The 13,832-nt window shown below is 47.3% G+C and overlaps 1 protein-coding gene across 1 annotated transcript; it reads left to right on the top strand.

Annotated features, from left to right (window-relative positions):
• Window positions 1-251: 251 nt before the first annotated feature.
• Window positions 252-10,928, top strand: LOC306963498 (GTP-binding protein REM 1-like; the record flags this gene model as incomplete). The annotated part of the gene is made up of 5 exons (XM_079557069.1): window positions 252-445; window positions 609-763; window positions 5,027-5,106; window positions 8,652-8,835; window positions 10,648-10,928. The coding sequence occupies 5 exons, from the start codon at window positions 252-254 to the stop codon at window positions 10,926-10,928; spliced, it is 894 nt and encodes a 297-aa protein (XP_079413195.1).
• Between the last annotated feature and the right edge of the window lie 2,904 nt (window positions 10,929-13,832).

Below are 13,832 nucleotides of genomic sequence, written 5' to 3'. Positions count from 1 at the left end.
GTTATAATAGCTGCTGTATTCACTTGTTACATACGTTACAACCAAACGCTAGCGAAAATCAGATCCAATCGTTTCAAAAGAGTTCACCCCTCCCACCTGATAACGGAGCTCAATTGTGAAGGTCTAGACCCTTGTACGAAACGCAATAAGTATGTCACTGATCCACAAACAGGAGCTGCTCAGGGCCCCATAATGGTTAGAAGCGACCCTGTTCTGACGATAATAAGTCACTCTTTCCGTGTCTCTCAGACATGACTCAGAGGGAGCAGGAGCGAACCACAGACCCAGGTCCAAGTCCAGACCAGGACCAGGAGAAGACCGTCAGAGACCTGGACTCGGACTCAGACCGGGACCAGGACTGCAGACCCCAGAGACCCCAAAGACCCCCCCGAGCCCACAGACCGCTGGCCCAGTCCGCCTCGTACCAGCCCGGAGACACCATCAGGTAAAGACACATCACATTACACAGTCTTAAAGTACTACCATATGGTACAAAATATCAATTTCTACTTGACACTCTGAACACTTGAAATATCAAAAATATTTGTAATAATATGAATATTTTGACCGATAGATACTGCACAGAGCTGCTGATTGTGTGTGTGCAGGTACCGGTCACGCTGGAAGCTCCAGGACTCAGACCCAGAGCCGTTGGATGACGAGGGGCTCCGCGTGGTGCTCATCGGGGACCAGGCCGTGGGCAAGTCCAGCCTGGCGTCCGTGTTCGCGGGCACCTCAGACCGGGACCAAGAGGAGAGCCCAGGTCTGTGCCTCAGTTTTAAGATTTATCCAGGAAGTAGCTCCAACATGGCTCTCTGGTATTTCCCACGCTTATTCATTCCCAAATACAGACATGTTTGGTATCCACGTGTTGCCCCAAAGGCTGTGACCGAGATGATGCTGTAATCCAAATATGGTCATTTCCTTTGTGGGAGACAGCAGCGGCTAAAGATGGGAGAAATATATACAGAGCACCTGTGTAGACAAATTGAGTAATCCTTAGGGTCGTTTTCTTCAAATGAGGCTTTCATTCCACTCTTTAACCCAGGGGTGCCCAAACCTTTTGTCTCTGACTCTGAGAACTAAAATGAAAATGTGCCTGTGGGCCGCGGGCCAAGCAATTTGAAACGTGAAACACATATAACTGCAAATAATTCTTACTTTATTCTTTTTTAGGTATATGTGTGCAAATAACGTGCTACATTACAAAAAACATGAACTATGACAAAAGCCTAGTTTTAGTACAACATAAACAACATATGCAGCAATATAGTGCAAAAAGTAAACAACAATAAACCTTGCATCCACAACAGTACAAACTGCTTAGTGAGAGACATGAAGCTGGACTTTGGACATTATTAGCCTATTAATGTCAGTGACCTCTGAGTCTGGACTTGTTATAGGAACAGGCCACCGTTTTTACATACTGAGATATGTTCTTACCTGAGCTTAGACGAGTTCTTTAGGACAGCGCAGATGGCGTTAGCATTTAGCCTCTCCTACTCAAAATCCGTGGAGTAATATTTTCACTTTACTGTGCGAACGCCAAAATACTCCTGGTGTTTTTACGCCTTACAATATAGTCCCCCCTTTTGTCCGCTTAGAAAAGCCACATTGTTTAATTTAGTGTAATTATACTTTGTAGTGTAACACTTCACGTAACCATATTTAAATAGGGAAAACGTGGAAGAGCTTGGTAGCTTCTATCTTGACCTGTTTTGGAGCTATAGAGGAGAGAGGGAGAGGCTAAATGCTAACGCCGTCTGTGCTGGGTTCACGGGATTGAAGGCACGGGTGAAGACCAGACAGGTCCTAAAGAACTCGTCAAAGCTCAGGTAAGAACATATCTCAGTATGTAAAAACGGTGGCCTGTTCCTTTAAGGGTCATGACACTAAAAGTCTGCTCACAGATGTACTGCGCATGCTTCTTAAAGGAACAGGCCACCGTTTTTCCACACTGAGATATGTTCTTGCCTGAGCTTAGAGGAGTTGATCCGTACCTGTCTGGTCTTCGTGCCCGTGGAAGAGCTTTGTCGCTTCCAACTTCACCCCCGTTTGGAGCCATAGGAATACATTGGGAGAGGCCAAATGCTAACAACATCTTTGGTCGTTTTGCGTGACTGAGAGCACGCACAAAGACCAGACAGGTACGCATCAACTCGTCTAAGCTCAGGCAAGAACATATCTCAGTGTGGAAAAACGGTGGCCTGTTCCTTTAACCGACGATATTTTCTCCAGTTCGACTTTGCCCAAATCTATAAGTGTCTTGACTCGGGAGCTTCCAGAGTAACGCCTCATTTGAAAGCTAAGGCCGAAGCTCTTTCCTTGTTTTTGTTGTCAAGTTTTCATCACGTTTTGTTGCATTTTCGTCACGTTTTTGTGGCTTTATTACAGTTACACTACACGAAAAAAATGAAACGCAGCCAAAACGCTACAAAAAAAGGAATGAGAATGTGACCCAAAAAAAATACAGAAACGCAACAAGATCAATTGAAACAAAACGAGGAAGAAGCTTAGATTAGTTTTGCAGGTCTTAGCTTTCAAATGAGGCGTTACTCTGGCCTTTCGGCTGTAAGTGCCCAAGACACTTTAGTTGCTCCATAAGACTCTGCACTTTACAGGCTCCACTCAACCACATTTGGAACACACAAGGATCTTTATCTGATTCCTGACACATTTTATAAGCTTTAAGCTGGACGGAACCAGATCCAAAATCCCTCTGAGCAAATGAACTAATACGTCACAAAATAAAAGCACACATTGAAAGGCGGCTCTGAGCTTCATTTAGACTTTCACACGTCTGTGGGAATCTGCTGCTGTTGTTTTGTGCAGAGTCTGACCTGAATCAATCGATTGACCTCGGGGCGTGATCGATCGGTGACAGCGGCGTAACTGTGTCAGGGGGCGGGGCTTTGGGACAAGGGAAAGTGTTCGGTCGGACTCACTCTGGGCTTTACAACCTGGGGCCGGCGCCCTGCAGAGGCCGTCCATGGCGCAGTAAGGCCAGACGCTGCAGTGAAACACGGAGAAAGACATTTGAGATCAATTTGAAACTACTGCTGTAGATTAGGGTGCATCAAACGCCCCAATGTCAACCAATGATGATGTCCCCACTTTTAAAACATTCCTTTGGTCATAAAAAGAATTTCTACCAATTTTTGTCTAATTCCAACATTGTTTAGGTGGTCCACGTCAATAAGCAAGATTTGCATTATGAAGCATATGCGATATTCATTTAGCTGAATGTTTTGTGCTGTTGATATCTTTACTTATTTCATATTTTACAATGGTATTGAATTTGATTAAATGACTATTCTTTGCTTGTTTATTCAAGTTGTTTGTGAAGTCTGCAATCTTTGAGTTTTTACAAAATATTTTGTATTAAACCTTCACAAACTGTTATTACAGGGCTGTTAGATTTAGCACATTTTGACTGTTAACACATTGAGCGCCAACAATCCAGACCATTTTTGGATCTTGGAAGCTAAGCAGGGTCAGGCCTGGTTAGTACTTGGATTGGAGACGCCTGAGAATACCAGGTGCTATAAGCTTTTACCTCCTGTCCAGACCAGGGCTAAGACCTCCAGTCCTAGCCTGCTCCTAACTGCACCAGGCCGGGTCTGATACCTCGGGCCTGGTCCTAGCCTCAGGAAGGGTCTGAGACCTCCAACTTACTCCCATCAGCTCCAGGCCGGGTCTGAGACCTCCAGCCCGGACCTAACAGCCTCAGGACGGGGCTGAGACCTCGAGCCCTGTCCTAAGACCTCCAGCCAGGCCCCATCACCCACCACAACCCCGCCTCTCTCTCATCCACTAACCCTACCCCTGTCAGGGCACCCCCAAACCCGCCTACCTGCATACACTCAGCCCCCTGGCTCCTCCGGACCTCCAGGGACACTCTGCGCACCCCTCGGACACAGGGACCCACTCTTAAGCACCTTTCCTCGGACTAGACCCTAACTGGAAAAACTGGAAATATGCGCTAAATAGCACATTTTCGATATTTTGACAAAACATCTTCATTTGAATGGTGAACCACCTAAATGTACTTCAAACTTCACCAAACTTTGCCATACATTTTCTTTTATATATATATATAAAAAAGCTAGACTAGGGACAAAATGATCCATTGAAGTTTAAAAAAATATGGGGCGTATGATGCACCCTACAGTAGATAAAAGACAGAAAGGTGAGGAACAATGAGGAACAAGTGTCATGTGTTTCATTAAAAAAATGATGTGTTTTCTGCATAAAAATTGTGAAAATTGTAACAATGGACAGACTCAGGTTTAAATGTGTGGTTTTTGACATGTGAGTTCCAAAGATTTGCTCAGAAATGTTGTTGCGAGAGTGAGAGAAAAACAAATGTACTCCCCAAATAAATCTAGAAATACTGAGTTTGAATTTTTGTGAAGATCAGGACAATTATTTGTTTCCAGGTGAAAGGCCCGGGTTTGCCTCCAGTGTCTTCCTTTAGAGCATTAGTCCTTAAACGTCGTAAAGCGTTAAAGTGTATTAACTTTAAGAAAATAAATAATGATGTGACTATTTCTACGGCATTACTTTGTCAGACCTTCTGGTGCAAAACTCAGCTGCTCCTTTTGCTGTTTATGTCGTTTTACTTTTGAGTATTTTTGCTGATTCCCCTGTTTGGCGGGATGTTTAAATGTTTCCACAAGGCACTAAAAAGCATTCAAAGTCATTAAATGTATAATGCCAAATTCAAGGCCTTAAATGTCATTAAAAAACATTAATTTGGATTGAAACTGGCATTAAATCTACAATTGTTCATTCATTGATAATACCAAAATGATGGACTATATTCAGATATAGTGTTTGGGCATGAAAAATGGCATTAAGTTTGACCTGCTTCTGCCTGGAAAAACCCTGAAATGATGTTCTTTGTGTTTGAGCGTTAAAATGGCTAAAATGTTTGACACAAAGTCCTGACCTCCAGCCGTTACTGAAGAAGTCCCGTGGCTGTGGTGAAACGTTGGCGTCATATCCGTGTCTCATGTTGTTTCAGACACGTTCGAGCGCACGCTGACGGTGGACGGTGAGGAGACGACTCTGACCGTGATGGACACGTGGGACCGTCGCCATAATGTAGGCGCTCTACACAACTATTCACCTTATTCCGCCCCGCTCTTTTTGCGTTGTCCCGGCACTTCCGTTGTCCTGACACTTCCGGTCGAGCGCGAAGTCAAATCTGATGTTTAGTCGATTGATTTGTGTAAAATGTCCAATGTTCATTTGCACCAACATGTCAACACTGCAGCGTTTCTCTGTGCGGCCTAAAAACGTCCTTGTTTTGGTGTAGGCGGGGGTTAAGAGGTCAAACAGGGAGCAGCAGAGCAGCTGTCACGAGGAATGCTGCCAATGCTTTTTATTGCTTCGATTTTAGGGAATTTATATTTTCCAAATGATTTAAAACACATGAAAGAATAGAAGAAAACAGTCTATCAGTTGCCGCGCCGCCATCTTTAATGCTTTGGAAGAGTGCGGCGACGGCGAGTTCATCGCTTCCGTTTCTTGATGCGATGAACTCTCACCTCTCAGTCCGGGATTGGTCCTATGTGGGTAAAATTGATAAATGATTGGCTGCAGCAGCTGCCCATGGTTCTTCTTTTGAACAGAAACCCTGTCCTGTCCGAACATTTTCCAAACTAGGTCCCACAGCGGAAAGATCTGAAAACACAGTTTACGTGGCTACACAACTTTCACTAAAACAATGACATCACCGCGTTGTGTCTGTTGTCCATAATCTACTGGAGTTTTACTGCACACACATCTCTTCTGTAGATCCTAAATCCATTGATAGTTTCATATTTACAGCAGAGTTTTGTTATCTGCAGTCTTTGGCAGATGGATCACAGTGTTTTCACAGACCCGAGTCAATGAGGTTTACTGAGCTCCGTGTTTACAGAGAACGTTTCTGAAATGAAAAGCGTTTTGGCTTCGGGTGGATATAACCACACACTGACCCCGAGGCCCAGGTCATAACAGTATGTGCAGTATATGTGTGTTTACAGTCACACTTCTGTCTCCTTTACATTTACAGTACTCTGTCTTTAGGGGGCGTGTCTCTGACTCTCTCTCTCTCTCTGTCTCTCCTTCTCTCTGCAGGAGGCGTGTCTCTGACTCTCTCTCTCTGTCTCTCTGCAGGAGGCGTGTCTCTGACTCTCTCTCTCTGTCTCTCTGCAGGAGGCGTGTCTCTGACTCTCTCTCTCTGTCTCTCTGCAGGAGGCGTATCTCTGACTCTCTGTCTCTCTGTCTCCCTGCAGGAGGCGTGTCTCTGACTCTCTCTGTCTCTTTGCAGGAGGCGTGTCTCTGACTCTCTCTCTCCCTGTCTCTCTGCAGGAGGCGTATCTCTGACTCTCTCTCTCTGTCTCTCTGCAGGAGGCGTGTCTCTGACTCTCTCTCTCTGTCTCTCTGCAGGAGGCGTATCTCTGACTCTCTGTCTCTCTGTCTCCCTGCAGGAGGCGTGTCTCTGACTCTCTCTCTCTGTCTCTTTGCAGGAGGCGTATCTCTGACTCTCTCTCTCCCTGTCTCTCTGCAGGAGGCGTATCTCTGACTCTCTCTCTCTGTCTCTTTGCAGGAGGCGTGTCTCTGACTCTCTCTCTCTCCCTGTCTCTCTGCAGGAGGCGTATCTCTGACTCTCTCTCTCCCTGTCTCCCTGCAGGAGGCGTGTCTCTGACTCTCTCTCTCTCTCTCTCTCTGCAGGAGGCGTGTCTCTGACTCTCTCTCTCTCTGTCTCTCTGAAGGAGGCGTGTCTCTGACTCTCTCTCTCTGTCTCTCTCTCTGCAGGAGGCGTGTCTCTGACTCTCTCTGTCTCTCTGCAGGAGGCGTGTCTCTGACTCTCTCTCTCTCTGACTCTCCTTCTCTCTGCAGGAGGCGTGTCTCTGACTCTCTCTGTCTCTCTGTAGGAAGCGTGTCTCTGACTCTCTCTGTCTCTCTGTAGGAAGCGTGTCTCTGACTCTCTCTCTCTCTGACTCTCCTTCTCTCTGCAGGAGGCGTGTCTCTGACTCTCTCTCTCTCTGACTCTCCTTCTCTCTGCAGGAGGCGTGTCTCTGACTCTCTCTCTCTGTCTCTCTGCAGAAGGCGTGTCTCTGACTCTCTCTCTCTCTCTGCAGGAGGCGTGTCTCTGACTCTCTCTGTCTCTCTGTCTCTCTCTGCAGGAGGCGTGTCTCTGACTCTCTCTCTGTCTCTCTGCAGGAGGCGTGTCTCTGACTCTCTCTCTCTCTCTGCAGGAGGCGTGTCTCTGACTCTCTCTCTCTCTGTCTCTCTGCAGGAGGCGTGTCTCTGACTCTCTCTCTCTGTCTCTCTGCAGGAGGCGTGTCTCTGACTCTCTCTCTCTGTCTCTCTGCAGGAGGCGTGTCTCTGACTCTCTCTCTCTGTCTCTCTGCAGGAGGCGTGTCTCTGACTCTCTCTCTCTGTCTCTCTGCAGGAGGCGTGTCTCTGACTCTCTCTCTCTGTCTCTCTGCAGGAGGCGTGTCTCTGACTCTCTCTCTCTGCAGGAGGCGTGTCTCTGACTCTCTCTCTCCCTGTCTCTCTGCAGGAGGCGTGTCTCTGACTCTCTGTCTCTCTCTGCAGGAGGCGTGTCTCTGACTCTCTCTCTCTCTCTGTCTCTCTGCAGGAGGCGTGTCTCTGACTCTCTGTCTCTCTCTGCAGGAGGCGTGTCTCTGACTCTCTCTCTTTCTCTGTCTCCCTGCAGGAGGCGTGTCTCTGACTCTCTCCCTGTCTCTCTGCAGGAGGCGTGTCTCTGACTCTCTCTCTCCCTGTCTCTCTGCAGGAGGCGTATCTCTGACTCTCTCTCTCCCTGTCTCTCTGCAGGAGGCGTGTCTCTGACTCTCTCTCTCTCTGTCTCTCTGGAAGAAGGCGTGTCTCTGACTCTCACTCTCTGTCTCTCTCTCTGCAGGAGGCGTGTCTCTGACTCTCTCTCTCTCTCTCTCTGCAGGAGGCGTGTCTCTGACTCTCTCTCTCTCCCTGTCTCTCTGCAGGAGGCGTGTCTCTGACTCTCTCTCTCTGTCTCTCTCTCTGCAGGAGGCGTGTCTCTGACTCTCTCTGTCTCTCTGTAGGAAGCGTGTCTCTGACTCTCTCTCTCTCTGACTCTCCTTCTCTCTGCAGGAGGCGTGTCTCTGACTCTCTCTCTCTCTGACTCTCCTTCTCTCTGCAGGAGGCGTGTCTCTGACTCTCTCTCTCTGTCTCTCTGCAGGAGGCGTGTCTCTGACTCTCTCTCTCTGTCTCTCTGCAGGAGGCGTGTCTCTGACTCTCTCTCTCTGCAGGAGGCGTGTCTCTGACTCTCTCTCTTTCTGTCTCTCTGCAGGAGGCGTGTCTCTGACTCTCTCTCTCTCTCTCTGCAGGAGGCGTGTCTCTGACTCTCTCTCTCTGTCTCTCTGCAGGAGGCGTGTCTCTGACTCTCTCTCTGCAGGAGGCGTGTCTCTGACTCTCTCTCTCTGTCTCTCTGCAGGAGGCGTGTCTCTGACTCTCTCTCTCTCTGTCTCTCTGCAGGAGGCGTGTCTCTGACTCTCTCTCTCTCTCTCTGCAGGAGGCGTGTCTCTGACTCTCTCTCTCTCTCTCTGCAGGAGGCGTGTCTCTGTCTCTCTCTCTCTGTAGGAGGCGTGTCTCTGACTCTCTCTCTCTCTCTGCAGGAGGCGTGTCTCTTGGCGGGCACCGCATACGTGATCGTGTACTCGGTGGCCGATCGCTCCAGTTTCGAGGCAGCGGCGGAGCTCAGGATCACACTGCGGCGAGCGCGACAGAACGAACGGCTTCCCATCATCATCGTGGGCAACAAGAGCGACTTAGTGCGAGCCAGAGAGGTCACTACACAAGGTACTGCGATACTACTGCAATACTGAAGCACTACTGCGATACTGAAGCACTACTGCGATACTTGACAGTAGGCTCACTCCTCTGCTCTCCGCCCGTTGTGGCTCGTGGTTTTCTAAAGTGATTATCTACCAAAACTAAACACATTTTTAAAAGTGAGAACGAGTTGACTCGGTTTTTGCTTGATGTGAACATGAGATTAAGAGCAGGAGATGATGCTTGAGTGGAGGCTGTCGTAAAATGAATGGGACCAGTCTGACTCTCCACTGTGGCTTTAGGAGACGGCATCTGTGTTAATGTTAAGTTAATGTCAAGCCCTGTTCATGAAGTTCATCTGGGCTGTTTTTCATTTCAATGTAGCATTAGCTCTTGCCTTAACCCAGTGCATTTTCTCCCATTAGGCTTCACCCAAATCTAAAAGCTTCCCGACTGGAGCTTACAGCCTCTAGGCCAGTGTAATGGCTGATCGGCTCTCTGCTCGCAAATGGCACGTGACTTCCCAGTGCGATTCCCGGCGGCCGTGGTCCTTCGTCTCTTGGTCTTTTCCCATTAACAATTTGCGCTGTCTCGCACAAATCAACAAATAGTTGAAGAAAAATCACTGACAGTGAGATACTGATCCGAAGTCACTCGCTATATGTTAAAAACATAAGGTTGGATGTAAATTCTTGACGTCAGAAAACGTCTGTGTTTTCTGAGGAAGGACTTTTTGTCTAGCTAATGGCTAACATAAAAAAATATCACGACAAAAATTAAACAACTACAAAGTATTTATACTAAAGACAGGCTTTGCAGGCTCGTTGAAAATATTGTTGCCATTTTCATTTTTAATTAGTGCTAGCTGTTAGCTTTAAGACAAAAACACTTACCGTGAAGAGCACGGCACAATGTTTTTAACATGGTGCTGTGACTGTCCACCAGTAACTCACCGGTCCGGGGCCCTCTGCTAAGGGCTGTCCATTCCCTGTATGGCCGCAGCAGGAGCCTGGTTCGCATTGCTGGCCGTCAGTCAGACCTGTTCCCAGTGCGTGTTGGTCTCCGCCCGGGCTGCCCTTGGTCACCGGTTCTGTTCATTACCTTTATGGACAGAATTTCTAGGCGCAGCCAGGGGCCGGAGTACCTCAAGTGGAGGAGTTCAAGTATTTCGGGGTCTTGTTCACGAGTGAGGGACGGATGGAGCGTGAGATCGACAGACTGATCTGAGGTGTCAGCAGTGATGCGGTCGCTGTATCGGTCTGTCATGGTGAAGAGGGAGCTGAGTCGGGGCAAAGCTCTCGATTTACCGATCGATCTACGTTCCCGCCCTCACCTATGGTCATGAGATTTGGGTAATGATCGAAAGGACAAGATCACGAATACAAGCGACCGAAATGAGTTTCCTTCGCAGGGTTGCTGGGCGCACCCTTCGAGATCGGGTGAGGAGCTCAGTTACCCAGGAGGAGCTCAGAGTAGAGTCGCTGCTCCTTCACGTCGAAAGGAGCAGCTGAGGTGGCTGGGGCATCTGTTCCAGTTTGCCTCCTGGCATTGTTCGAGGCATGTCCTGTTGGGAGGAGGCCTCGTGGAAGACCCTGGTCACCCTGGTGGGACTATGTCTCTGAGCTGGCCTGGTCTCGTGGTCCCCCAGAACAGCTGGAGGAGGTGTGTGTGTGGATCAGGAAGTTTGGGCATCTCTGCTGAGACCGCTGCCCCCGCGACCCAGCCCCAGATAAAGCGGAAGAAAATGGATGGATGGATTATGTTCAATATTTATGTTTTTATATTGATTTTTATGTATTTTATGTACATGTTTTGGTTTTACTACTTGTATTTCCACAGAAGGCCTTGCGTGCGCGGTGGTCTTCGACTGTAAGTTCATAGAGACGTCGGCGTCACTGAACCATAACGTGCTGGAGCTGTTTGAGGGCGTGGTCCGGCAGCTCCGCCTGTACCGCGGCGCCGGCGTGAACGCTCTGACGCCGCCGACACTGACGCCGCGCCGCAAACAGAGCCTGACGGAGCGGGCGCGCCGCCTCCTCGACCGCATCGTCTCCCGCGGCAACCACCGGGTCAGCCTCAGGGCACGGTCCAAGTCCTGCCACGACCTCGCCGTGCTCTGAGCCGCCAGCAGAGGGCGGAGGAGGCATGCGAGTGAGATCCTGAATGTGACTAATTTATGAAACTGTAAATACCTTGAGATGTTTTGAATTTATAAATAAAGTTTGATATGGAAAGTGTAAAAGCTTTTTTCACTCGTGTTTTTAGTCCCTTCTTTGACTTTGCTGGTACAGCGGGTCTAGACCATCAGCTTTTATAAATATTGATGGTGATGACTCAACGAATGGGAAAAGTCATTACCAGCTTATTTCAGTTTTGAATTTCTTTTGAGCAAATTGGGAAATGATGAAGTTCAAAGCTGAACAGAACCAACTAACCCCAGAACAGCTCATATATCAACTGAAGTAAGAGGAGCTTTACTTTAGTAGAAGTATAAAGTATTGACCAAAGTAATCTCTTAAGTAAGAGTAAAGTACCTGGGTAAAGGCTGAGGAATGTGAGTAACTAAGCAAAAGTCTGATTTAAATGATGACAAACAAAACATAAAATAATGTGAAAATCATAGTATTTTGTAAATAATTCTCCAGAGAAAATACTCAAAAATATTAAAACACAAACAATATTATCTATTTTATAACTTGTTGTGCGGGGTTCCCCAGGGCTCTGTTTTGGGCCCGATTCTTTCTTTATTCTATGTCCTTCCATTAGAACTTTGATGATGTTTCCTATCATGTGTTTGCTGATGATATTCAGCTTTACTCTTTTAAGACCTCTGAGATCAGGAAATGAGCCTCTGTGCTCAAATGTCTTGCGCAGGTTAAATAACGGCTTGGCGCAAATTCCCTGAAACTAAACTCAGACAAGACGGAGGTGCTGGTGATCGCCCCGAGGATGCTTTTCCAGGGGTTCTCCAGTATTTGAGCGACCTGAGTCTGTCTGCTAAAACAAGCCTTAGAAAGCAAGGCGTTAACTTTGACAAAGCACTGTCCTTAAAACATCACTCAAAACCGCTGACAAGGAATAGTTTTTACCAACTGAGGAAAATCTGGAAACTTAAAATCATTGTGTCCAGAGATGATCTTGAAATGATTATCTACGCCTTTGTGTCTTCACGTTTAGACGACTGTAACAGTTTAGTCTCATGTCTCCGTCTCGTCTTCAGCAGGTACAAAACGAGGTGACTGACTCGCAAACAGAAGCCAGTTTATAAAAGCAAACTGAAAACCTACTTGTTTCAGAAAGGTTTTATGACCATCATGTTTCGTGACTGTCGCTGTAATTTGTATTTCAATGATCATTGTATGAAGCACTTTGTGACTTCACTGTCTGTGAAACGTGCTATATACATACATGTTACTTACATGAGTCACATGAAGCTTTTGCAGCCTAAGGATTTACTCACAGAGTGAAGGTACTTCATTAGAATTTTACTCATGTTGATGTAAAAGTAGCATATGTAAAACTACTCTAAAAGTGCAATTACTTCAAAAAGTAATTGTACTTGAGGAAATGTGAATATGCCCGTTCCTGCACATCCGAACCCCAAAGCAATAGAGAATGAAATGTTGGTGAATCTTCTCCGCTCACCTGCGATGTGGACAATGTGATGGACAAATGGACCTCGCTGACCTGCAGTCTGACACAGGCAGAGCATTGCAGGTCACTGTCACTCCTGGATTTTTATTCTTTCCTCCCCCCCCCGGGAGAGGCATGCTCAGCCCATTCTAGTCCTCTTTGGATCTACTTATATTTGTGAGCAAACGTTCTCTGTGATCAAGTTCACCAAATCAACACACAGATCCTCTGTCTCTCAGCTCTTCTTCGTATATTCACCTCTGACTCCAGTGCCCTAATTCAAGCCCAAAGCAGACTGGATTAAAGAGGTCAAATTAACTGAAAAACATTTAAACAAATGATTGTGTTTTGTAAAAACAATTTTACTAAAAACTATTTCTGCAGGTCTCCCAGCCCAGGTGTAAAGCCTCACAGCAGTGATGGACTGACCTCTGTCAGCAGAGGTCAGCTATGTGGACTGTGCGGGCGGGAGGGGGGTTAAAGTTACACTGTTTTAAAGTTTTGTAGTGGTTTTGGAAACTAACCAGCTAAAATAAATGTCAGTAATACAATGTTTGTTTAATACAATTTTTAGATAAATATTTATTAATGTTATCTATTACCGACACCAGGTATTTAAAATATATAATTATAATTCAAGTTCATATGCCCCCCTGTAAAAATTAATTGCCCACCCACATAAACAAATAGTTCTGTCCAGCAGAGGGCGCCACTGTCCTGCAGCTTTCTATCATTGCTTTTAAGTCATAGTTTTAAATGAAGAAGTTTCTCTCTGAAAAACGTCAGGAACATTTTATTGAGCCGCGTCACAAAGGTCAGGGTTTTCTCCTCGGCCTCCAGGGGGCAGCAGTGAGACCCTGCAGCCGCTCACGGAGCTGGTCCAGCCCTGACCCAGAGCTGGGCTTGGATCTTTCTGAGGCCGGCTCCTCTGGGACCATGGCTGGACTCTGAAGAGCCTCTGTCTGGTCCGGTCCGGTTTGGCCTGGATCTGGTGTAGTCTGGTCCGGCCCAGTTTGGCTTGAGCTTGGCATAGTCTGGTCTGGGGTCAGGTCCAGTCCAGGTCTATTCCCGCTCTGGTCCAGGAGGCGGTCAAAGATCTGCTCCAGGATCCTGTGGGCGTGGTCCTGCTGAGTCCTGATGACCAGGACCTGGGACGGTCCGGTGGAGACCCTCAGCTCCGTCACATCCCTGGACACAAGCACCATTTACAGATTCAGAGCCATAAGTGTGCTGCTTTGGGATCGGTGTAAAACTGGGAAACAGTGGGGACTCAGGTCCCAGAGCAACCCCTGCCCCGGTGAAGGATCACATCTTTATCTAAGACAAGGATCTCGAACCTGAACTCACTGAGTTTCACAGTTTTTGAGGAAAATCAGTCTGTTCAGGAGGAT

Source organism: Gobius niger (genome assembly GCF_951799975.1).
Source record: "Gobius niger genome assembly, chromosome: 5".
Lineage (NCBI taxonomy): Eukaryota > Metazoa > Chordata > Actinopteri > Gobiiformes > Gobiidae > Gobius > Gobius niger.
This window is presented reverse-complemented; position numbering and strand designations above follow the sequence as displayed.